At 41.9% G+C, this 26,569-nt stretch overlaps 1 protein-coding gene across 2 annotated transcripts in view; it reads right to left on the minus strand.

The window, feature by feature from the left end:
• NELL1 (neural EGFL like 1) overlaps nucleotides 1–26,569 on the minus strand; it is an 831,926-nt gene that overhangs the window by 632,500 nt on the left and 172,857 nt on the right. For both annotated transcript variants that reach the window (XM_004752144.3, XM_004752143.3), the window contains exons 6-9: nucleotides 15,703–15,775; nucleotides 14,995–15,077; nucleotides 7,954–8,088; nucleotides 6,682–6,784 (exon numbers count right to left, since the gene is read on the minus strand). In XM_004752144.3, the coding sequence (XP_004752201.2) occupies nucleotides 6,682–6,784; nucleotides 7,954–8,088; nucleotides 14,995–15,077; nucleotides 15,703–15,775 (394 nt within the window). The remainder of the gene's footprint in view (nucleotides 1–6,681; nucleotides 6,785–7,953; nucleotides 8,089–14,994; nucleotides 15,078–15,702; nucleotides 15,776–26,569) is intronic.

Here is a 26,569-nt window from a genome sequence, read left to right on the forward strand (position 1 = left end):
TTCCTTCCTTGAAAAAGTTACCCATGACCATCTCATATGCATCAGTTTTCTTGATCATCAGCTGACCATGACTCATTGGTCCTAATGATGACACAGATTCCCCTGCATACCCGCATGGGGAGACCACACATCCTCCAGGAGCCTGGAAATTCCTGTCCAATCAACTTCCACACTCCCAAACCCAGCTGCTGCCAACTTGGCAAGAAGGCTTGTTCCAGAGTGACAGCTCTGCTAAGCACACTGCTGTCAAATCTGCCATCTGCTTCCCGGCCCAGGCTCGGAAGCAAAGAAATCGACTTTTCTCCCTCATTTTGCCCCTTGTCCCCCACAGAATGGTATGAACCCATTTGCTCCCCTGTTTTAAGAAATTTGCCTGATTCCTCTCCTCTGGTAGGAGTTCCGGAGGAGTCTGTCTGGAAATAGTAAGCCTTACTGTCTACATTCATGCCACAGACAGAGGGAAACATCCCTCCAATTCACCAGTCTTGATTAAAAATCCATGTCCGGGCGCCTGGGTGGCTCAGTGGGTTAAGCCGCTGCCTTCGGCTCAGGTCATGATCTCAGGGTCCTGGGATCGAGTCCCGCATCGGGCTCTCTGCTCAGCAGGGAGCCTGCTTCCTCCTCTCTCTCTCTCTCTGCCTGCCTCTCTGCCTACTTGTGATCTCTCTCTGTCAAATAACTAAATAAATAAATCTTTTAAAAAAAATCCATGTCCACCGAACTTTACGTCCTCACGTAGCATGGCGCGGGGGGCTACGAATGATGTCGAGATCACACCGCATGCCTTGGCCATTTGCACTGGTGCGAGATGTAGACATGATCACAATATCAACTCGCAATGAACTGATCTTGGGCCAGCTTTCAGGATCACCAGGGTAGGTTACAAGAACACCCGCTGCTTTCTCTTTTTCCCGACCCACTTCTCCGACCGTACCCCTCCTTTTCTGTCACTGCCCTCCACATGCCTGACATCAATCCTCATGATCCCACCTCTTGATCTACAGCCAAAAGGCTTATTTTTGATGTCTGAGGAAATTCAAGCATAAGGTGAGTCAGGCTCCAGTGCCTTTGGCTGGGGCATGTGGGACTCCATTCCAATAGCTTTCAGTAGGAGTAGAAATGTAAATGCATACCTGAAGCCCTTCATATCACACTGGGGACAAGCCAGCTAGACTATTTCACAGTGTACGACCATAAAATTGAAACCTGGCACCAACACGCACTTCTCTGTGATAGCAGAAACCAATATCCTGAGGGTTTCAAGAAATAGTTATCCAGATGCATCTCTGTCCACCCACAGACATGGGGCCCTTCCAATTTGGACCTGATTTCTCCAGTACGATGACTGGGCACTTTCGCCATCTGGATGCACACTGAATAAACAATTGGCAGGAAGCACTTGGCAGCCCTGTCAGATACAGACATCAGGCTGCTCTGTCTTTATTTAAGTATGTGTACCCGACACACACTCCAGCTATCCTGTGACAATCAGTGGGTTAGAATATCAAAACCAGACCTCCGAACCGCACTGTAAAGGAGACGGACAGATCAGGAAGGCTCACACCCAGGAATCCTCCCCACCTCAGTGAGCTCATTCACAGATCTGGCTCCAGATACGGCCTCTCTGAGCAAGAGCCCACATCGTGCTGAGTGTCTCTCCAGCATCTCTGGCTCACACATGCCCAACAGAACGCATCACGCCCTGCACTACTTCCTCCACCTGTCTTAGTTCTGTTAATCACACTAGGAGTCTCCTACAGGCTCTGGTTCAAAACCTGGCAACTTCTCCCTTACAGATGCTCCACCCCTGATTCATCTGTCTCTTACCAAAAAAAAAAAGTTATGGAGGACCTACCATGTGCCAGGCCTTTGGGCCATCACTCTCATCCATCCCTTCCTTTTTACCTCTCCAGGCAGTGGAGGCCTGTCGGTCTCATCTCCTCTACCTGGAACATGCCTGAAGCCTATACCCAGCCACCCTGCTTCCGGCTCTCCCAATGCAGCAGCCTTGGTAAAGCACTCTGATGATGCCCCCAACCCTTCCCTCGAATCTTGCTTTTGACAACCAAGTCAATGCGATGTCTGCTTCCTTGACTTTTGCATGTATGAATCTATTAGGTGTGTTCCCGCCTACCTTGTCAACGTGGCAAACTTCTATTTATTTAATAAACAGCCTACTCAACTGTAACTCACCCTGTGACGTCTTCCTCATATGCACCCACTTCTGATGGGAGTTAATCGCTCCCTTCTCTATGCTACCTCTGCTTCTTGCTCCACAAGCACGTTCCACAACGTTGCAATGTGGGGTGCGTCCATCTCCCTAGACCGCAGTGAGGACAGGAGATGGGTTAAGAGCACCAGCTCTGGAGCCAGAGACCACCTGGGCTTTATTTTGGCTCCACCAAGGCTGAGAGACCTTGGGTAAGTTACGTCTCTGTGCTTCAATCCCTCACCCATAAAATGAGGTAATAGTGGGGGCTGTGTTCAGGTCACTGGAAGGGCTAAATACAGCACCTGACACAGAACAAATTTTCCACATGTGCACACAGTTGTACCCAGAGGGAAGGACAATGTTGGGAGAGGAACCGGAGTGCGAATGATGGCATGAATTCAAAGGAATACGACGGTCATCCCCTATCCCACACCCACCTTCGCAGATCCCTGCCTCTCACCTACCGAGACCCTGCTACCAAACAGAGTAACCCCTACCCTCTACCACCTCTTTTCCCGTGCAAGTGCTGTGTTGCAGAGCTGAAGACTGCCTGTCCATCATCCTCTCTCTCCCTCCCCACGCTCTACGGTAGTTCTCAAGTCAGTCTACTGGAAGACAGCCCGCAGCGCACCGCTGTTCAGAGATGCTGGATTAGTAGGTCAGAGTGGAACCCTGGGAATAAATTCCTGGACCATCATGTCCACAAGTGAGGAATCTAGAAGACTCTCCTGAGAGAGAAGCCCATCATAGTATCCGATCTGAAAACCTCTGTAACGAAAGCTGCCCTGTCCGTGGAGACTACATGAGTGTCGGGCCTTTTGATCAAAACACAAGGACAAAGCTCTTTTTCCAGCATGGAAAAAGACATGAACACTTAGACCAAATTCTTTTTCCTATTCCCAAACAAACCCCCCCATCTTTAAGTGCTGCAGGTCCTGAGGCCATGAGAAGTGCGTCGACACTTAGGAAGTCAGCCGGCAAAACCATTTGCTTTTATGTATAGCTCCTTTTGCCTGAGCCGATCAATACCTTTTCTCAGAGTTTCCAGAGCACTGGTCCACCCAAACCCAAACAGAAGCTTAGGAAATTTTATCCAAACCGACAATGAAAGTAAATATCTCCATATCTTCTTCTGATATGAACGTATTTGAAACTCCTAGAAATTCTACCTGCTAGTGTTGGAACTCTGCTTTATTCATCCTCATTCTCCTCCACTCCTCTCCACTGTGCAACCCACTCATCTTCCGGAAGGCTAAAAACGTTTAGTTTGGCTCCACTTCCTCCAGGGAGCACCCCAGGTCTACTGCACCTGTCTCCCTAATCTCCCCAACACTGTCCCACAAGCCATCCGTGTGTGGTCTGATAGTGCCTTATCCATGTGCCTAATGTGACCGCACTGCGAATTCCAGACACTGTAAATCACCTACCTTGAAAGTGAACCCTCTGAAGCACAGAGGGCTCATTTATCACTACTCCAGGCACTAGTACTAACTGCCTAATGTGTATTTCTGTTAACAACTATGAAGAAATGAAAGCCCATGAAACCAGAGGTTCTTAAGCTTTGAAATATCCAGAGAACTTTGCATCATTTCTTTGTGGTTTACATTTTTTCTTCTTACCTAGCATTCACTCATTTATTTTTATTACCATCTTGTTAAACTACAAACCAACTGGAACTGCTGAGAAAATTAGTACTGTCTAGCTAAACTGCTATGAATTCCAAAAGCAAAAACAAAACAAAAAGAAAAAATAAAAACAAACAAAAAAAAAAGACAAAAAAAACCAAAACAAAACAAAAAAGAAAAGCACACACTGATATTTTAATTAGCTGTATATCAGCATTTTGGTAAAATCATGTAACTTCCTAAAATATTTTTCAAAACTTAAAACTCTCAAAGGAATTGGAACAAAGAAAAGTGACTATCCCCACACTTCTACTGAGGGGACAATGTGACATACATGAGGGGCCTTGAAAATGGCAGTGTTTCAGCCCACTGATTCTACTCTGGAGAACAGTATCTTAAGAAAATATAAACTACAAAGTATGTTTTCTATACAAAGCATGTTATTAAAGAGTAATTTATAATCGTGAAAAGTGGGAAAATTGGAGAATGGTTAAATAAATTATGCAATCAAGAACAATGAAACAGGAGCACCTGGGTGGCTCAGTGGGTTAAAGCCTCTGCCTTTGGCTCAGGTCATGATCTCAGGGTCCTGGGATCGAGCCCCGCATCGGGCTCTCTGCTCAGCAGGGAGCCTTCTTCACCCTCTCTCTCTGCCTGTCTCTCTGCCTACTTCTGATCTCTCTCTCTCTCTGTCAAATAAATAAAATCTTTTTTTTAAGATTTTATTTATTTATTTGACAGAGATCACAAGTAGGCAGAGAGGCAGGCAGAGAGAGAGGACGAGAAGCAGGCACCCTGCTGGGTAGAGAGCCCGATTCGGGGCTCGATCCCAGGACCCTGGGATCATGACCTGAGCCAAAGGCAGAGGCTTTAACCCACTGAGCCACCCAGGCACCCCTAAATAAATAATATCTTTAAAAAAAGAAAAAAAAAGAAGATTGATGAATCACTGAACTCCACCTCTGAAACTAATACTATTTGTTAATTAATTTACTTTAAATGGATTCTTTTAAAAAGTTTATACAGGGTTCTTTAAAGCACAGAAATACACTCAAGTCATAATAGTCAGTGGGGGTGCCTGACTGGCTCAGTTGGTAGAACATGTGACTCGATTTTAGGGGCATGAGTTCCATCCCCATGTTGGGCACAAAGTCCGTGTGTGTGTGTGTGTGTGTGTGTGTGTGTGTGTGTGTAAGTAAATCAATGAAGTAGGATAAAAATTATCTGCACAATAAAATCTCAACCTCACACAAAATAGAATTTTTAAAAATGAAATCCACTGGAATTTCAAGAGTGATTATTCCCGAGTAGTGTTGTTAGGAGATCTTTTTTCCATCCTCTTTACTCCAGTGAGTTCAAACGTCACACAAGACACACACTGTGTCTATAATTAGAAAATCAAAAGAGTAAAACACAAAACAGCTGAAAGACTCATCTCTTCCCATGTTCAAACAACTTCCTAGAGACACTATTCACAGACCTATCCAGAGAACTCAAAATAATGGACTAGAAGTAACTTATTTTTTAAACAAATTCCCAGTAGTTTTTCATCCTCTTTGTCTGTTCACTGGTAGAATATCGAGTTTGGGAAAAAAAAAATAATAATAACCTGTACCGACAACCTTTCCATCATTGATAGGATCAAAGTACCAAGTCAACATCTCAGCCTCTGAGCTACCTGGATTGCCCAACAGGGCTTTCCAAAGTGCTTGAAACAAACAAGGAAGTTTCTCTTTTTAGATCAACTCCAAGTCCCATCCTCCAGACCAGTAGGTGTACTGTGCCAACCACAAGGAGGAAGGATCTTTCCAAGGCCCTTTTGAAAAAGTCCAAGAAAGTTCTGGGCTGGTGTGACCAGACAAGCAATCCCCACCTCTACTGTCCTCTTAGGAGAAAGGCTGCTCTTGGCAAAAAGCTATACCACTGGGTTTAGAAGATGCATTGATGATGGTATTTTTGGTAAAGAAATGACCTTAAAATGACAAGTGTCTAACATAGACTCTTGCTACAGAAGACCCTATAGATGGATGAAAAGACAACGGGCTACGTCATCAGGCACCACTAGCTTCCTATCTCACCGGGGTCACTTACAAGGGTTGCGACCTTGGTAAGTTAACTTCCCTAAGCTTCCTGTAAAACAGGGAGAATAATCCCCATCCAAAGGACTGTAGTGAGTAGTCAGTAAGCGAACAGAAGTGTAGCACCTACATAGTAAATGGCACCTGCCAAGCATTCTTAATGACAGCTTTTACTCTTACGGCTGGTCTCCAGGCTCATTTCACTATTTCATCTGAAATGGTGTCTTTTGCAAAACAGAGTAAGAGTATTTAAATCCCATAGCTTGGACAAGCCAACTCTGAAGGCACTTGTGTCAGTATCTTAACTGAAGCTCATCTCAAAATTTCTAACAAAGGCATTTTAGTAACAGGAAATCTGGCCAAGACCTCAGAGAGCCTATAGAATCTGGACCTTAAACTTCATCATTCAGAAGAAGAAGGACCAAAGCATATGGAGCTTTGGAATTACAACCTCATGATCAACACAACCCATTACACCAGAGGTTTGACCCTAGACAAGTAGTTAATCCCTATGAACACCAGTTCCTTCTATAGGAAATGGAAAGAATAGTAATTAGAGTTGATAGGAGATTTAAAAAAAAAAAAAAAGCCTATATAAAGTATCTGCACATCACAGCTGATTAACATAGGAAGTTCTTCTTGTCATACATTTAGTATCAACTTCTGGTAATTCATGTCATCAATGTTCATCAGTTGGGGCCTAAACATTAGGGGGGGAAAAATCTCAAAGCACAGAGGACCACTCTGACCCTCAGTCAGTACTTACGTCTGCAGACCTTACAGCATTGGCCAGCAATGTGCACGGGGAGGGAGTCCGGGGAGCAATTGAGAGGGGGACAGGACATCCTTCGACACTCGACAGTGCCACTCTGAGGAAGGAAACACAGGGAAAGGAATCTCAGAAGTGCTCTTTGAAATTTCCCTTTTTGGCAAAAGCTCACATGTCATCTCAGAAATCTCATCAGGGAAAGAGAAGCAGTGTGAGGAATTCCCAGTCTACTCGAGGATCACAAATGAAGCATTTTCTGCAGCCCAGATGAACCTGTGCCACCTCAATTACTTTTCTGATATACATCACTGCCTTCATTCCACCTGCCCATGTGGGCTAAGTAGATTAGGCAGAAAACAAAAGCCTATTTTTTCCAAGAACATAAATAACACCTTCTGCAGACCCTGTCAATCATTACTGAGGCCCTAACAATCCATTTTGTATTTTCCCCACACAAAGGCATCCTTCAGATAGTTATCAAATATTTTCAACGGCACAGAGTTCACAGACTAATTTTGGGGGTGCTCTTGAATTCTCTGAAAGAGATGGAGTAAACAGATGATGGATACCCTGGAAGTCGGAGGGAGGGGTGGGGCCGGGGGAGGGGAAGGTGGGTCTTGCACGTCTCTGAAACAGATGACAGAGACCTTGTAAATTACAATAAAAACATCTAGAAACTAACTAACTATACCTCATTCTAAAATGTATTCTAGGGGCTCCTGGGTGGCTCAGTGGGTTAAGCCTCTGTCTTCGGCTCGGGTCATGGTCTCAGGGTTCTAGGATCGAGCCCCCGCATTAGGTTCTCTGCTCAGTGGGGAGCCTACTTCCCCCTCTCTCTGCCTGCCTCTCTGCTTACTTGTGATCTCTCTCTGTCAAATAAATAAATAAAACCTAAAAAAAAAAAAATGTATTCTAGTAGTGAAAAGCTGTGACTGACGCTGTTAGGTTGCTTGAAAAATCACGGAAGTCCCTTCCTCCCTCTGATATTCTCAATCCTCAAACTCCATGCACTAAGTCTGTTAGTAACAATGTTAGGTCATATTAGAGTATGCTGTCAAATAGAAGCTGATTTTAACTTCCAAGTACTAAGAGATGAAATGACACTCTTCTGGGTTCCCCTCACAATGGCACAGGTTGCTAGGCAGAAGCTTATTGGTGGAAAGATCATACAGACTTCCTAAAGTCAGCATTGTACACTGCAAGATCAGATTATACAATAAGTAGTGAAAATGCCCCCCCACCACTCTGTTTATTGACAAAGAGGCTTACTTTGCAAGTGCAGTTCCGGCAGTGATCCCCGTCAACCCAGGAGTCTTGATCTCTATAGAGAAGTCCACTCACTTGGCAGGTCTTCTCGCAGTGACAGTTTTCCAACTGACTAAGTCTCGTCTCTGCATAATTTAACTGCAAATAAAAGTTACTAGGTGAAATTACTTTCATTCAGTTGCATTACCCTAACAAAGCTAATGGGGGGGGGGGCAGGAAATCCAAGGAGAAGGAAAAAATAAATGCTCAGAGTAGCTGACTTATTCTTAGCCAGATTATTAAAAAAAAAAAAAAAAAAAAAAAAAAAAAAAAAAAAAAAAAAAACCAGAAACAAAAACAAAAACCATGAGGTGGAATCATTCTAAACTGAAGACATATTGGCTCCTATGGTCTAATGAGCACCAAATGAGACATTAAACTGTATCTCAGGGACCTCATGAGTGTACATAAACATGTGTGCTTCCAGCTCAGGCCCCCACAGAAACACTCATAATGAATGTGTTCTCAAGGACTCATTACAATGTTTACAGGAAATCTCATCAGCAACCCCGATGCACTAACATTTATCTCCCACCATTCTCTCCGTGTGCACACACTAACCAGAGTGCCACGGTTTTCAGGCAGGAAGTCACTGCTTCCTCTCTTCTGAAAAATTCCTGGGAGCTGGGGCCAGGAAAAGCGAAATGCATACAAGGATCTGGTTTCTCCCCTGCTCAGGATCCCCAGAATGAATGCCCCAGAAATCCACTTTGGTGTTCAAAGGTGACAAGAGGCAACCAAACCAATGGGTCAGATCAGGATTTAGGGAGAAGCCTGTTCCATTTTCACAGGTCCCGCAACTATTATCAGTAATCGCAGGACCTTAGAATCTCTGACTTGAAAAGAGTCATGAGGTTGGAAGGTCGTGACAAGTAACCCCTTTCAGTGACTCACCAGCCTCTCTTCGCACATCTACGGCAGAAGGACACTACCCTTAAAAACTTTTTTTGGTGAGCTCTGGATGTTTTGAAACCTCTTTCTTGGTGGGAGCAGTGAAATCTCTCCCCACTTTTCCTATCCGACCTACCTTTGCCTTCTAACCAGTCATAACCAACCTACTCTCTCCGAACATCTGAGGTCAGCCTGTCTTCACACCTGCTCTGGGCCACACTCAGCACCACCCTGTTCCCTGAAGAGATCACACCACAGGAGGCCAAGCCTCTCTCCTGATCACGTTCCATGCAGCCTACTGCAGTCGCCTTCAAACATATGGTGGGGGAAAAAATTCAACTTTTTGAGACAGAATCTCACACATACTCAAGTGTAACTCGATCCAATAGCAGTATTACCATTACCCCTTTTTCTTTAGAGACTGCCTTGATTGAAAAATATACTACTTTCTAAGTCCAAGGAGTTTCTATTTTCTTTCTCTACCATACTTGTACCTCTGTATCTTTAGTATTTTCCCCACATAGAGCAATCCAGTCTCTGGTCCAACCAAGACCATTTCAAGCCAATATTTTAGATATAATGGTTGAATATGGGTTGAGGCCTCCCCAAATCTTTCTATGCTAACTGTGGTTCCATTCCTTACGTGTTCCTCTCAATCACTCCTACCAGCACTGCTGAGCACCACTGTCTAAAAATGGAATCCACTGGGGCGCCTGGGTGGCTTAGTGGGTTAAAGCCTCTGCCTTTGGCTCAGGTCATGATGGGATCAAGCCCCGCATCGGAGTCTTTGCTCGGCAGGGAGCCTACTTCCCCCTCTCTCTCTGCCTGCCCCTCTGCCTACTTTTGATCTCTGCCTGTCAAATAAATAAATAAAATCTTTAAAAATAATAATAAAAAATAAATAAAAATAAAAATGGAATCCACATGTAATTCCAAATTTGGCTTTTGTCATTTATTTCATTCTCTTCCTCCAAAAGTTTAGAATCTCTCAAGAAAAATAGTTCCCCACCTGCCTTTTGTGGGCAGGGGAAAAAACAAATAGGATGCTAGACAAAGCACCTGCACCACCATCAGAATGCAGAGTTAACTATGCCGAAAATATTAGCCCCCTGGCACCATTCCCACATGCACCATCTTCTAAAAATTCAGACTCATGTAAAGCTCTGGCTTAATGAGAGTTTCTGGAGTCCATGAGAGTTAAGTTATTTGGCAATTTTTTAGGGGACATATTAAATACACTTCTTAGAATTTGGTGAGGTTAAGTGAGTAAAACCACATATAGGTAAGAGGTAGTGACAGCTCACTGAATATTACCTTTTCTTCACTTCTATAGCCCCTGTAGATCCTACAAAAGGGTACTGACTGATGGATGAGCCTGGGTTGAAAAAGAGTTCAACTAGACCTGCGTCCCTCCTAAAAGTGGCTGAGAACAGGGCATCTGTGAGAAGAAATGAGCATTACTCTGAAAATCTCCAATAATCTATTGCCTACACCACTCTAAGAAACTTAAAGACTAAATGACTCCAAAAGCAATTCTGTGACTGCCCAAGTTTCCTGAAAACCCAGGAATTTGCCTAAAGGCAGTATCGTCAATTTCCCATACTGTCCAACAAAACTGAGCTATACTCACCTACAAAACTCAATACCAAGAAAACCTCAGTTTCAATGGAAGTTATTCTCAGGGCAGATGGTTCCCTTCTGAACTCTGTTTCTACTTTTTAATACATTTAGCCTCTTCTGACAACACTGAAAAGCCCTAATCTCTGTAATAAGAAAAGTGCATGAGAAAGGCACAAAAGCAAAGACATATTAAAGCAAAAATCTAATTTTTCAAAGACACTTACTATGTAACTTTACCTTCCTTCTTCCCCGGGTTAAATACTAGGGAACAATGAAAGGAGAAAAACAGCTCTGAACCAAAAAATGACTTACAATTTGTGGTTGGTATTAGCATGCTGATTTTACCCAAATTCATTTTCAAAAGCTATTTCTACACTACCTGCCATTTCCTCCAAGAATGCCTACAGATCCAAAATAGATCCAGAAACAAATCTACACCTGTGATCAGTCTTACCTTTGTTCATGCATTTATCTAAGCAACGATGGGCAGAATTATTTATTCTTAACTGTACACATTCAAAGACAGACATCGAAGGACTTTTTCACAGCAAGAGGTCAACAAATGGATGAGTACATTAGTCGTGCAGTGGGGTGCACTTTTCTTTCTTTGAAATGCTATTTATTTGGCATTTGCTACATCGAAGGGGGAAAAAAGTCTTTTATTGTGTTAAACTTTTAAGCTTAACTGGAAAAATCACTATTGAGCTCCTCGCAACAATGCAAGTCTCAAAATTAAATATGTTACAAGCTGAAATGCCACTCCAAGTGCTGCTTGATTTGCATAAATAGATTTCTCAAAGATTTGAGTGTCAGTAATCAAATTCCCAGTCTCCAGCATCCCTTCTTCCTGAGCGTGCAGGCAGAATGCAATGACAGGACAGGTGGGATACAAGAGCAAGACAGGTTCCGACCCCATCACGAGGTAGCCAGCCCAGCAGTGGGTTTGTTCCCACAACCTTAGGACTACCCGAGAGAACTTCCAGAGGAAGCCAGGGACCGGTGGTCTCTTGCAGATGGCTTAGGGAATGGGACAGAAGACACCTTCCCTGTACTTCTCTACCTTGAAAAAGGTTCACTGTGCCAGGATGCCAGGATTTTTCAAAGAGGGCTCTTATGAACCTTGACCTGAAGGTACATGTAAGCTCCTCCCATGATACGTCCTGTGTTCAGCAAGGGTATAGTCATCCTGCAGCACCCTCTCTCCTGAAGAGAGAAAAGAAAGAGCAAGCCCTCCTGGGCAGAGCCCTGAGCTCATCTGGTGGTACATCTGTTTGATGTGATTATGGCTCCCAACTCCTACCCAGCTTGTGCAGTGGGCTTGCTCTCTGGTAAGATGCCATAGCCTTCCGCTAGGACACTGTGTAAGGACTTTCCATGGCTTTCCAAGACCTCCTGGCACCTAACTCTAAGACCAGGAACCCAACAGCAACTCATGGCTGTTGCCAGGCAAGGTGGACATCTCTCCCTAGTGGCTGTCCATTTTTTTCTAGGTTTAACAACAAAATGAACAACTACAGCTTAGTGAGTGCCTACTGTATACCGATCCACCAAACCAGACCTTTAAATCTCACTTGTCTGGTCTCATGGGATCTTCATAAAACCAAAATTAATTGTCACCCTTTTACATATGGAGAAACACCAACTGGGAGAAGGTCAATGAGCCTCTAAGGTCCCACCTTGATGGCTACACAGGGTAAAGGGGAGAGGTGTTAGGGAGCAGGGTCTGCCCATATTGGGAGCTCTTAAAGGAAACTCCCACATAAAGATGTGGCCTCAAAGGCCTGTAATCCTCAGTGTAAGAGTACACGTAAAGGAAATAAGGTTTACATGAAGCACAGAAAGAAGGCCTTCCTGTTCCGACTGGCACAGACAAGAGGGAACGATATTCCTTGAGAATTATTGAAGAATTCTTGGCTAAGAATTCACCTGGTTTATCCTAGGTTTGCAGTGTGATTCAGGGAAGCCTTGATGATCTGAAAACCTTTAAGGAGATCATGGAATATAAGGGGCCCTACATGGTCCTGCCAGAAACACAGCATGGGAACCTAGGACTCAACATCCAAACAGATTTCCAAGGAAAACAACAGATTATAAACAAAAGGGTGAGTTTAGGAGCCTTGTTCTTGCCCTGACTTTCGCCTCTAAAAGCTACTACAGGCTTCATGCTCAGGTTTCGCTCCCAGCAGGTTCCATCAGAACACACATTCCTCTCTTCCATTTGGCCCATTGTTCTCACAGGTCTTTCCATCCCCAAGCTGGTAGCGGCCAACCTGCCTCTCTTCATCAGTCTTTCCTTCTTTATGTCTTTTGTTCCTCTTTCTAATCCTCCCTTCTCCAACTACAGACTTTCTTGGTCATGATGCAGCTTCGGGATCTGAGCCTGCGTCCCAGCTCTGCCATCCATGGTCTTGGGAAGAGTTAACATAACATTCCTGAAACTGAGTCTTCTCATCTGGGAAGCGAGCTAATAAATCAACCCCAACTCACAGGGCTGTTGTGAGGATTAAAGTGATAGGGAATACAAAACATTTAAGCATTGTAACTAACACACAGCAAATACTCTGTAAATATTACCTCCTATGACTGACTTTCCAGCATTTTCTAAATTAGGAGTTGACAAATTTGGGCCCGTGGACCAAATCTGGCCCACCACTCACTTTCCTCTGACCTATGAGCTAAGAATGATTTTTACATTCTTTAGTGCTCATACCTCAAGTGATTATATTTAAATAAATTTATACATAATATTTTCTATTTTGCCTCTTGGCCTACAGAGCCTAAAATTAACTAGCTAATCCTTCTTAACAAGTTTACCAATGGTCCTCTTCTAGATTACTGTAGATTCCAAAATCTTCCACTGAAAATGAAATCCTTGGTTTTCTGATTATAATTCTATTCACGGTTTGGAAGAAACAGACTTATAAATCTTCCAAAGAGCCAGAGGCGGGGTTTAGAAGGTGGATGAAACCATTTTCTGCTTGCAATTGCCCACAATTAGATATCTACTGCCTCACAAATGCCCATTTTACATAATAACATTTGGAGGACAGAGCTCAATGTGGCTCCTGGATAATGTATGGCTAGAAAGAGAAAAATGACATTCTCTGCAGAAGGAAAGAACGAGAAAGAAAGGAGCATCCTTAAAGCCGGGAACCACAATCACCTTAGACTGAGTGGCATGTTTCTCGTTCCAAAAATCTGGTAGCAAGCTATAATATAATCAACACTATTGAGATCAAGCTGCTCCCGACGAATTAAAAACATAAGCCTCTATATGCCAGAAGCCGGGAAGGCAAATAATTGGCTGCATTTCACATTTCCACTGTACTCTGAACCAAAAGGCTAATGCTTCAGCTCTCTAGTCTCGGGGTCTCCAACAAAAGTGTTCTGTCTCTCCTTTCCAGACAAAAGACAACCTGGCCCAAAACTGGTTTGAAAGAGAAACCTTATCTTCGGCAGCACAACGGATGGGTCCAAAGCATAGCCCTGCCTCCCAAACACTTAACAACCTACTAAATTTTTCCCCCCTTCATGTTGCTTGGCTCATGGCTGGGAGCAGTCATAGCCGCAGGTGGCATAGGATTAATGTGTCATTTTCTCTGTTATTAAAATTTTTCCTTTCACAGATTATAATGTCTCTTTGGCCCAAACTAATTCCTTCTTCGCCCTAGGCTGGGACTCCCGTGCACGACTGATTGGTATCGTAACAATAGCATCAGACATATTTTCCATTTATCCAGTGCCTTTCAACACAAGGCTCAGGGCTTTTTGTTATAAATCTAAACCTCACATACCAAACCCTCTAACTGTCTACATTTTTGGTTCCACCCTCAGTATCTTCTGGAGTAGCCATAGTGCCTTGTTCATTACCGCCTCCTTTGTGTCTGACACAGTGGCCAATAGCAGATCCTCAAAAAATGCTTGTTAACTGGATGATGGAGAGAAGGAAAAGATGTACAACTATAAAACTGTATGTGATAACAGGCAAAGTTTGCCTCCTCCACTATTTAACTCAAGACCAGTCCTGAAATAAATCACATCTTAGAAATGTGATATAATGCCTTCTCGTGACAGTAATCGGTTCCTCACAATGAATATTTTGCCCCTTCTGATTATTGGCAATTATTCTTACATTCAAAACACATTAGCTTATAAGCAGCAGTGCCTCTGACCATCTATCATCTCACAGTGTTACTAGTTGAATGGCCAGTGGGCAAATTCCTTTTCCTCTCCCAGGGAATCCACAGTGATACATACAGCCTCTTTCCTCCAAACATTATTCAAGTTAACATTTTGATACAGCCAAATAGTATCAAAGAGGTAAATGGTCATGTTTTCTATAGGTAGTCCTATTTGAAGTAAGCATAAACCATTTTTATAGTAACATATTGCAGATGCCAAGGCTAAAAATGTTTCCATTATAGCATATGGCTTGAAATTCCAGATAGGACTAAGAAAGAAATGAAACATCAGGAGCAAAATTTAGATACCTACTTTAGCAGTCATCTTGGCCAAGAGCTCTTGCAAATCCATTATTCCTTGCACCAGGCTTAAGAAATCACTGCAAGTTGGACAAGCTCAACAGAGAAAATAATAAGAAATGTTGATACAGTGCTAATACAACAACGAAATTTTTACAACAATAGTTGCTTGGCTATGTTGAAGGGGTTTTGCTTTTCTGGTTAAGTATTACTTTGCAATTGGAGGGAAATCACCCAGGATTTCAGGTCTTGGTCTTCTCCTCTTATTAACAGGGAGAAAGAGAGGAACAGGAAAAAAGGACCATTAACTGAAAAGGCAATAGGACATTTTTAAATTAAAATTAAGCCCTCATTTTTATTGAGAGGTGACTGGAAAACTGTGAATCATTACGTAGAAGAGGAGAAACTAAACTCACCTCTAAGCCAAGCAATTTAAACAGATGTTTACTATTTATACTGTCATATTAAACCTCTCTTCCTGCATCAGTCCATAGAACCCAACTGCTAATGTAGTCTTTTTCTCACCTTCTGATGGTAAATCTTTAACACATAAACTTTTTAAAACTTGGAAGACACAGAAGTATATGATATAGATGATAAATTATCTCCCTGTCCCCACTACCTCAGAAGTCCACAGTTTTTGTATGCTTCGGGAGACATGCTTATTACCAGTAAGTTACATAATATTAGAAATTTATAAATGTTTCAAGTGGCTACTTACTGCGATTCAGGTTCGGACATTGAGTTATGTATCCATTTGGCATAAAGATGATTTTCCCATCTTGGATGATTCCCTTGATAACAGAAGAGAGAGGTGGTGATCAAGATTATGGTTACCAGTTCCAGTGGCCCTTGGATAGTCACATGCTATCTACAGGGCACAATGTTTTTTACAACACTGGCATCCTCACTCAAAACCCTGAGTCTCCAGTGAGCTACTCCAAACCACCCTCCTCTGGAAATCTTAAAAAGTGCATTTGTCTTAAGAAAACTATCATTAGGGGTGCCTGGGTGGCTCAGTAGGTTAAAGCCTCTGCCTTCAGCTCGAGTCATGATCTCAGGGTCTTGGGATCAAGCCCCACATCGGGCTCTCTGCTCAGCAGGGAGCCTGCTTCCCTCCCCTCTCTCTGCCTGCCTCTCTGCCTACTTGTGATCTCTGTCTGTCAAATAAATTTTAAAAATCTAAAAAAAGGAAAAAAGAAAACTATCATTAGTTACCACTGGTGGGTGTGAATGACATTGTAACAGGAAGGATCTACCAGTAAATGGTCTTCAACTACTGAACCAAAAAGACACTGATGAAACTAAAATTTCCTCAATGCCTAAGTCATCCTGGAACATTAAATCTTGCCAACTTGGGTGATTTTTTTAAGCAAGGGAGAAAAGACACTACAAATATATTAGACTAAATCTTTTTGATTCATTTAATTGAGGAAATAAAAGGAGACATGGAAAGAATTGCATACAATCTTCACTCTCTGTTAACTGAATAACATGAGTGTTTGTTGGGGAGTCCTAAAACTTGCTCAGCATCACATTGTGAGTAAAAGGGGGTCTTTTCATTCTGTAACTTAGTCTGGAAGAACAACCTGATTTAAGAAAGTAAATGAGGGTTACCTGGGTGGCTCATTGGGTTAGAGCTTCTGCCTTTGGCTCAGGTCATGATCTCAGGGTCCTGGGATAGAGCCCTGCATCTGGCTCTCTGCTCAGCAGGGACTCTGCTTCCCCCACCCCCTGCCTGCCTCTCTGCCTACTTCTCTCTGTCAAATAAATAAATAAAATCTTAAAAAAAAAAAAAAAAGTCAATGGGATCGCCATCTTGCAATGACAACATTGACTTGGATTTTGGATTTTTTTTTTTTAAGTTGAGTATCAAGATTTTGGTTTTAGGGGGTTTTTTCTTCTTGATTTGAGAAAAGATGTATCACAGAACAGACAGAAGATGCAGAAGCCAATTCAGAATATTAAGCTTAATCTGTAAATAAAATATAGGCCTAAGATCATGCTGCAAGTCTTCCACAGGGGGTAACATTATGTGCTTGTCTTCTAAACAGAAGGTTTAGAAGATTATTTTTTTCAGAACGAAATATGAATTGGAAACATTAATAGAAATAACAGAATCATCGGACTCTTTCTCGGAATTGAATATATTTGTTAACCTCTTCCTCTTTGAGGATGATGCAGTATTTGTGATTTTAAGAGGAGACAACCTCCTCAATGGGGAGGAAACCCCTACCACTGCTTCTCAATATGAATCCAGAGTCTTTTGTGGGAAATCCCAGAGAGCAATTAATGGAGCATCAGTTAAGGCAATCAGCTTCTTCCTGACACAAAGTTGCTCAGTTTCTCAAAGCAAGATCATGCCTTTGAGTGCCCAGGACACCTTTCAAGCACATGTGAGAAACAGGACAAAAGCATGGGATTGGAAGTCAGGAGACCCGGGCTCAAGTTCTGGATCCATCTCAAGCTAAGTGAGTGAACTTGAAGCATTCAGTCAAACACCTGCTCTGAGTTTCAGTTGCTTCCTCTGGAAAAAAGTCTACATGCAAACGCTAAAGATCCTTCTAGCACTCAAGTTCTGGGTCATTCAAACCAAGATTGTCACAATTTAGATCTCTGGGCTCTCACTACCTTTCAAGTTAAACAAAAAAATAGACAAAGCTATATGCTTCCATCAAAGACGATGATACAGAATGGAGAGACACATCAGAAAACATCTGTCTGATTTGAATAGGTTGAATACGGGTGAATTCAGAGTAACCAGCTATCCCAGGTCTGCTCAGGATTTAGGGTTTCCCAGGACCTAGGACTGCCAGTGCTAAAACAGACTCATAGGCATACGGGGACAGCTGATCACCCTAGGAGATGTGGAAGCAGAGAAAGCACATGTACCAGGAAAAACCAGACCCATTCTTGTTTTTTTTTTTTTAAAGATTTTATTTATTCATTTGACAGACAGAGATCACAAGCAGGCAGAGAGGCAGGTAGAGAGAGAGGAAGGGAAGCAGGCTCCCCGCTGAGGAAAGAGCCTGATGCTGGGCTTGATCCCAGAACCCTGAGGTCATTACCTGAGCCAAAGGCAGAGGCTTTAACCCACTGAGCCACCCTGGCACCCCAAGCCCATTCTTATTTTTAATCAGCCATGGAAATGGCACTCAAACCTAGAGTATACTTGTCACAGTATTAATTTCCTTTCTAAAAATGAATGGAAATCCATTTGAAAAGGATATCCCTTCTGTTCACTCAGTAGCAAGGTAATTTAGTACATATTGGTTTTCCTTTTCCATTTTTAAAGGTGACTACTGATTTGGGTTACATTGTAAATTACAAACTGCGGCCCCCACACCTTCCTTCCACCTGCCCCCATCATTACTTCTGCCTTCCCACTTTTAATCTAGCCCACGCTGGGGGGTGTTCTACAGATCCTCAGGTGAAGGTTAATGACCTTGACTTGAACACAAATAGAAATAAGAGCTGACAGCTTTTCAATGCCCATTAACACCAAAACTCAAGGTACTTGGTATTTGCTCTGAGGAAAGGTCACGGAGGTCAGCCCACATACTGGCATGAATACTTGTTCTTGCCAAATAAATCAAGATGGAAATGGAATTTATTTGAACGGATTTAATTCCATGCTAGACTAAAAGAAGGACAGCCACACACTGTACAAATATTAGCTGTAACCCGAAGAAGTCTGAGCATGTGTGCGTGCATATGTGTATATACAAGTATATATGCACACACATGCATGTGTCTATATCCTAACACCTTCCCCAGAATAGGAACCAGAAGGTTTTGCATTGAATTGCCATATAAACTGTTCTGTACCTGGATCTTTGTCAAAAGCAGCATTTGCTAAGCATGTAGTTTTCTTCAGAAAAGAAAAGCGTTTATAAAATATAAACCTATACCGAAGCTCACTCTTACATCTCACAGCAAAGTCACCTGGCAATATCTACTGATGATAATGTTCCTTCTATCCCTGCAACTTCTCCCAAAGACAAAATTAGAAGAATGACACCGGTTTCTGTTTGTTCTCATTTAACTGTCACTGTATCTACACTTACCGGAAAAATGCAACTCTGGCAGGCCCTTATTACCTGGCCTCACCTGATCTCATTTTTTTAGACCCATGCTGCATTTCACACCATCAATCAGGACAGTGCTTCCCAAACTTTGAGTTTCTTAGGAATCACCTTGCATAAGCACCAAGTTTGAGTAAAATCCTCAAGTTTAACATTCAGATTCCTGGGTCATGCCTCAAATTCTGTTTCAGGAGGGTCGAGGGGGCCCAGGACACTTCTTTGTGAAAAGCTATCCTGGCCGATTCTGATGAAAAGTCAGAGTTCCACTTTAAAAAAACAAAAAACAAAAAACAAAAAAACCCTGCTCTGTTGTCAATCATTTGTGGGTTTTCTTTTGGAGGAGGGGGGGAAGCAGGAGGCTTTATTCATTAAAAGTTCCCAGTGGTGACAAAAGCATCATCCAAATGCTAATACATGAATAAAATCTCAGTGATTTGGATCTGAGTTGCAACGGACAGAATTACCAGATTACAGACACCATGAAGGCAAAATCAGATTTCCATCTCATGGTCCCCTCCAGCTTCTACTAAGGTATATTTCTCATAGCAGGCACAATAAATACTTGAAAAGCATCAAATTCCTAAAAAGTATTAATTACAGAATACTGAGCAATATCATTTTCAGAGCTGGTAGAGTCTATAAAGATCATGTAGGATATCAATTTTTAAACCAGGAATACATATTAGAATTTTAGAGGAGCTTGGGGACATCAGATGTATTTTGAAAAAGCTTCCAAGGTGATTTTGAGAAACACAATGCCAGCTACTGATCAAGGACCAGATCACCAGTCATTTGACCTACAAAAAACCTAAGGCTTTGGCAACTTAAGTAGTTTTCCTAAAGGGCACTTTAATCTTGGGCCATTAATTACAGGTCTACCAACTCCAAACCCAGGGCTAAGCTACTCCAACACGGTATAAGTGAAAAATAGATAATTTGAGAAAGTCTCATAGGAGCTAACAAGACAGTTGCTAGAACAAGGTCCTGTTGGGAAATAAGGTTCAATCTTAATTGCTTTAACAGATAATCTGATACTTAATCAACCAAACATAAATTATCTGCATTAGACGCTAACAGTTTGCTCAAAGAGTTTTTTAATGCTATCAAACAAGAGACCCTTTTAGGTAGCTTAATATTCTCCCCTGCAATCTTATTTACACTATTAATTTGCTAAACAATCCATTTTCTCAACGTTCCTGCAAAGCTAAATCTCAGCCAAGCTGAGAATCTGAATAAATTCCTAAAGAGCAAAGCCCAAATTAATAAACTTTTAGTACAGTTTATAGTTTATAGGTGGAAGGCGGGAAAAAAATGGATAGGTTTTTTTGCTTTGTTGAATCCACCAGTTGCCAGCCTCTACCTCCTGCACTCAGCTCACCAGGCACTGGGACATAAATCTGCACCAGGTAGGTTATACATCATGAGTATTTGTTTGGGGAGCTAATGCCTATTATTTCCATGTTCCAAGAACATTTCTCATTCCGTGGTAAGAAGTACACAAAGATGCAATAAAGATTAGAAAAAATATACCATTAGTACCCTCTTATGTATGGAATAACTAAGACTGGGCAAAGCCTTCTAACATTCAGAGCTTTCTGATACAAATAAAAGCGGCTTTGCCACCAAACAAATGCTAATTCTTTTTTAAAGCTCTTATTTCCCTGCAGATCTCTGTTTACATTGAAGAAAATGGTTCTCTCTTTTTGTATGCTAAAACACTGAAACAAATTGCTTTGAAACAGAAAGGGGGTGGGGAGAGTTCCTGCTGGGCATGTAAATACGGGATGAAGATGTGTTCTGTTTATGAGCTGGCAAGGACCCAAGCTTTGGCAACAGGCTAACAAAAAGTAAGACTTGAGAAACTCACAAGGAGGATTTTCAAAAATGCAACCAATTATGTATTTCTGCCCTGAAGACAGTTAATAAAATATTCCAGCTTGCATAAAAGCCAAGAAAGACACTTGTCGACTTCCATTACGATCCATATAAACTGTCAGCTCATTAGCATATCATTAGCTGTCCTGCTGTTTCCAAAATCTTAATGCACAGAAATATTAATCTCCCAATGTATAAGATTCCCCAGCTCTGCGAATGTGACTTTTGCACGAAAGGAAAAATAAGAATTGGTGATAGAATTAGGAATTCCATATAGCTTCTTTCTCTATGTGCCTATAAACATATGCTTACCATCTGGGGAATTATGGGAACCAGCTGAGGTAAAAACAACAGCTGTGGCATTAAAAAAAAAAAAATTGTAATCAATTTCACTTCCCAGTGACAGCTCAGCTGTTAAGGAGACAGTGATGTCCAGGTAAGGGAAAGGTTTCAGACCAAATTCACTGGACAGAGAGAGACAGAGACAGACACAAAGAACCTGTCTTGGCCTCAGTGAATGGCTTTGGAATGGAAGTTATATAAGAAAACAAACCACTCAAGTTAACTCACTGTGATTCACCTCAACTTGTTCTTTCTTTACCCTCTGAAAAATCACAGCATAATCTGCTTGGAATCTCCCAAAGGGAAACCCAGTGGTAGTCAACATCTCAATAATGAAAATCTGTGACAATCAGAACATTCAGATAAGCCTGTCACTACTGGGCAGCTATTTTCTCAGACAGCTGTGAACTGGAGGGGAAGAGGTCCCCACTTTCTGTGCTGGGTCTGTTAGGGGCTCACACGCCAGACACCAAGCTTAATTCCCTCCCTCACTCTTTAACCAGGAGCGCTTTTATTGCTCTAGCCAGAAAGATCCATCAGGGCCCAGAAATTAGGTTTGACAAGTGAGCCAGCTTTTGCTTTTACTTTGCCTATGAAGTAACATATTAATATTTAAAATAGAAAATGTTGCTATTTTAACCTGAAAACACACCATAAGCATATTTAGTCCTGGAGGGAGAAAGCAGGTGTGGTTCTTGGATCCAGGAGGCAGCTTCTACAAGATAAATACCAAGAGCCTGAAGATCAGCCAAATTTCACTCAAGAGGTGCTTGCCTGTTTTACAGGCTGAGTTTAATAGCACTGGGTGGATCCAGATAATTTCCAGAAATGGACAATGACGTATTTCCCCTACCTGCACCATGTCACCAAAGGATGGCCAGAAACCCGCCAGATGACATACAAAATTCTAAGAGGGAGAGGAGTTTTGGAAGGTTTCTTCCAAAAAACCATTTCTTGAGGCTCCTCTTATTGGGCAACAAGGCAAATCACGTTGTTCCCCCACAGAAGCGGTGTGCACCTGCCAACCCCCTTCTGGGGCTTCTTCCTGGTGCCACCTGTTCCTTTGGGGGGAGCTCCAGGAAAAGACATGTCTCCAGGAAAAGCTATGTCTCCTCTGTAGGACACTGTGAAGTCACATGTGTCCACCATCTACAGTGACTAGTACATGAAAAGTAAGCCCCTAAAAAACATGTGTGGCGGGGCACCTGGGCGGCTCAGTGGGTTAAGCCTCTGCCTTGGGCTCAGGTCATGATCTCAGGGTCCTGGGATCTAGCCCCGCATTGGGCTCTCTGCTCAGCAGGGAGCCTGCTTCTCTCTTTCTCTGCCTGCCTGTCTGCTTGTGATCTCTCTCTTTCTCTGTCAAATGAATAAATAAAATCTTAAAAAAAAAAAAAAAAGTACGTGGAATGTTCAGATGAATAAGCACAGACTCTGAAAAAAAAATAAAAAAGTGCTAAGTTTAAATCCCATTTCTATCACTTACAAACTATGTGAGACAGACAAGGTGCTCAACCCCCACGTCCCAGTGCCTCATTTACAAAACAGAGATAATAGCTACCTCATTAGTATGCGCTGCGGGTGAAACTTTATTAACTGAGATAATATACGTAGGGCCACACAAGATCTAGAACACAGGAATCAGTCAATAATTGTCAGTACTTTTCTACCACCTACAACCCACCTCTGCAGCGAAATGATTGTCCAGGTCTATGAACACTCCTGTGTTTTCTGCCTCTACTGGGTACCTGGACTCTTAAGGACAAGGTGCCTGACACCTACAAGAATCACATGATCAGCAAGATGGACTGAGTAATAGGACTAATCGCTCTCTCCGCTTTTTATCACGCACCACCAACTGAAACAGAAGTCCCTCAAAGGCAGGAAAAGTGCCAATCACTTCTACAACAAAGTGTTAAGCATACGGGGAGCGTTCAATAATACATTACATAACCAAGAAAGGGACAAGACACATGTTGCAAACCACTAGGCATCAAGAGCTTTTAATATATACTCTTATATAATTTGCAATACCTTTGTGAGAGAGCTTTACCATTCCACTAATAAAATGACATATGTGTCGCTGATATGTTCCATCTAAGAGAATACGGTCTGCCAACCACATACCTGGTACTATTCTAAGTAATTGCTGAACAACACACTCATTTCTAAATCTGGTACATCATATAGTCTGCAGAGGGTCCTCAATGATAAACACCACATGCAAATTCTACTCAGGGCCAACTACATAATTTGCCAAGTATCTTATTCAAAAATTATTGAAATGTTGAAGATAGCAACAGCAGAGAATAAAGGTGATCACAGGACCTTCTAAGTCCAGCGCCCTGTGGCACAGCACAGATCAGTGGACATAAAGCCAACCTGGCCCGTCCTGGAGATCACACCAAGTGATCACGGAAATGGAGGCGCCGTAGCGGGAAAGTGCATGGTAAAATGATTTCAAATGCATTTCCCTCCCTGTATCCATATTTTTCCTTCAGCAGCTCAGACTGGTTAATTTCAACAGTCTGTTCTTCAAGTTCAAGGATTTTTTCCTCAGCCTGTTCAAATCTGCTTTCTTCTAGTGAATTTTTCATTTCAGTTGTACTTCTCAGCTGCAGACTATCTGTTTGGTTCCTTTGCGTTAGTTCCTGTCCCTTCATGGATATGCTCATTTAACTCATACCTAAAGTTCCTAACTTCTTAGTTTCTTCATCCGCGTTTTCCTTTAGTTCTTTGAGCACATTTAGTATAGTCGTTTTGAATTCTTATCTAGTAAGTTCAGTGTCTGGGCTTCCTCAGGGATGATTTCTGTCTGCTGATTTTATTCCTGTGAATAGCCATACCTTGCTATTTATTTGCCTAGTGACTTTATTTGAACACTGGCTATTCAAATATTGTAGTGACTTGAGATCTAGAGATAGAATTCTCTCCCTTCCCCAGGGTTTCCTGGGGCTTTTTTAGTCTTTCTTTATTGTTGAATGCTATAGTGGTGCATTTGTTCAATGACTTTCCAGATTACTTTTACAGAGACTATATTCCTTGTCATATCTGGTCACTCAAATCTGTCCCTGACCTTGAGTTTAGGTTTCAGATAGATTTCCTCGAATGCCGGGGCAGGCTGGAAGCGGGGTCCAAAGGTGAAGACCGGGAATGCCGAAAGAATCTCTCCCTTCAGCATTTCATCCTTGCTTAGGGGTCTATGATATGTCGCTCTTTTGCCCCAGGTAACTGGGAAGTATTTGTTATGTTTGCAACATTTTCAGGTAACACCTGCCATTTTTCTGACCTAGGAGAGTTGTGAGTTAGACGACTGTCTTGTATCAATCCTTCAGGTAGTCCGGACAGAACAGACATACCAAATAATTTGCAGATAAGGCTTGCTCTGCTCCCTCCAGAAACAGGGACCACTGTCCCACAGAGAACTAGGACTGATATCAGCAAGACACCCACCGAACAAAGACCAAAAACTTTCCTATTATTTTATGTTGCTTTCTTGATTGAGAATTCAATTCATTGCTATAAACCTTTGACTATTGTCCTAAATTTTGACAAAGGTTGGTTCTGACAATTCCTGCTTGTTTTTTGTTCTTTCTGTGGAGGGACAGAAGCTTGGAGCTAGCTGCCTACTGTGCCATTTTGCTGGCATCCAGCTACCTATCTTAACAAGGCCTTCCAGAGACTAAAATACACTGTTAAATTGGAGAGCCACTAATCTAAGAAGTCACTAAGACAGAAAGTAATTATCAACCATACATTACTTTTCATGGCTCTGTCTAGAGACCAAGTTAAAACTCTAATCTAGACCATCAACACATGTCACTAGGTCAGCACACTCATAATTGAGACTTTAAACAATCAAATTCACTAAGAAAGTCCTGTAAAAATATATAAATTATTGGGTTTTACAGTTCACACTCAATGAGTAGTCAAGGTAGACACAGGAACTTGAATTTTTAAATCTTCCAGTGTGATTTTGATTATCTTTCTGGGGTTGGAAATCAGGGCTACCCTTCATTAGAGACCCAAGGCCCCCCAGGAAAAGCACAGCTTCACTCAGAAGTAACTAGTTACAAAACAAAGAGCATCAAATGTGAGTCAGTTTGGATCTAAAACATCTGGACAAATTTGTGGATTCTTAGAAGGAAAAAAAGGGAACACTGAAAAACCATGTGTGTGTGTGTGTGTATATATATATACACACACATATATATACACACATATATACATATATGAATTACCACCCTGAAAATTACATGATTGAGTACTTATAACAAAAGGATTGAAAGCCAAATTAAGCAAACACCTATAAATATACCACCCAGCTTCAGAACTCAAATATCACTATAGTTAAGACTTCTGAGTGTTCATCCCTAATTTCCATTCCTTCCTCTCAGAAATAAACACTTGTGAATTTGTACTTAGCCCCATGTATTTTTTTTACATATGTGAATGTATAAATAAGCAATATATCGAACAATTCTATATTCTTTTTTTAAAGATTTATTTTAGAAAGAGAGAGTGCACAAGTAGAGGGAGGGGCAGAGGAAGAGAGGAGGAAGCAGACTCCCCACTACGTGGAGAGCCTGACACAGGGCTTGATCTCTGGACCCCAAGATCATGACCTAAGCAGAAACCAAGAGTCAGACACTTAACTGACTGAGCCACCCAGGCAACCCTTGAAATGTTCTGCTTTTTAAAATTATTTCCTACCTTAGTTTTCTCCTGCAAATTTATTCAATTTCAACTTTAGTATTTATGATTCTACTACAATTTAAACATCATCCTATTGGGAGGCAACCTCCCCGCTACGTTTTTGAAATTAGAAGTTCCTGGGATGATGACTGTCCATCATATCTTCCTGGGTATATGATTACATTTTCTTCAGTGTGTATAAAGGTTGCAGTCCTGTGTCATGAGATATACACACCTTAAATTTTATACAAAAACTCCTAATTTCCCCTTTTAGTGGCTCGATTAACCTCCCCCATACTTAGCATCATCAGACTTTTCTTTTTCACTTTTGCCAGGCTAGTGGGTAAGAAATGTTTTCTGTATTGGTTTTAATTTGTAATGGTTTTAATTGGCATTTCCAAAATAACAACTGAAATTGAATTCCTTTTAATAAATTCATCAGCTACTCAACTTTGGAAAATGGCCTCTTTATATCTTTTGCTTGATTTCTTATTCAGTTATAAGCTTCTGACTGATTTTGGCACTTCTTTAATGGATATTATTATTATTTGCTAATTGATCTGGTTGCCAAGATTTTTGATAAACATATTAAAT

The sequence above is a fragment of the Mustela putorius genome, unplaced genomic scaffold (genome assembly GCF_011764305.1).
Source record: "Mustela putorius furo isolate JIRA1106 unplaced genomic scaffold, ASM1176430v1.1 tig00003859_pilon_pilon_pilon, whole genome shotgun sequence".
NCBI classification, from domain to species: Eukaryota; Metazoa; Chordata; class Mammalia; order Carnivora; family Mustelidae; genus Mustela; species Mustela putorius.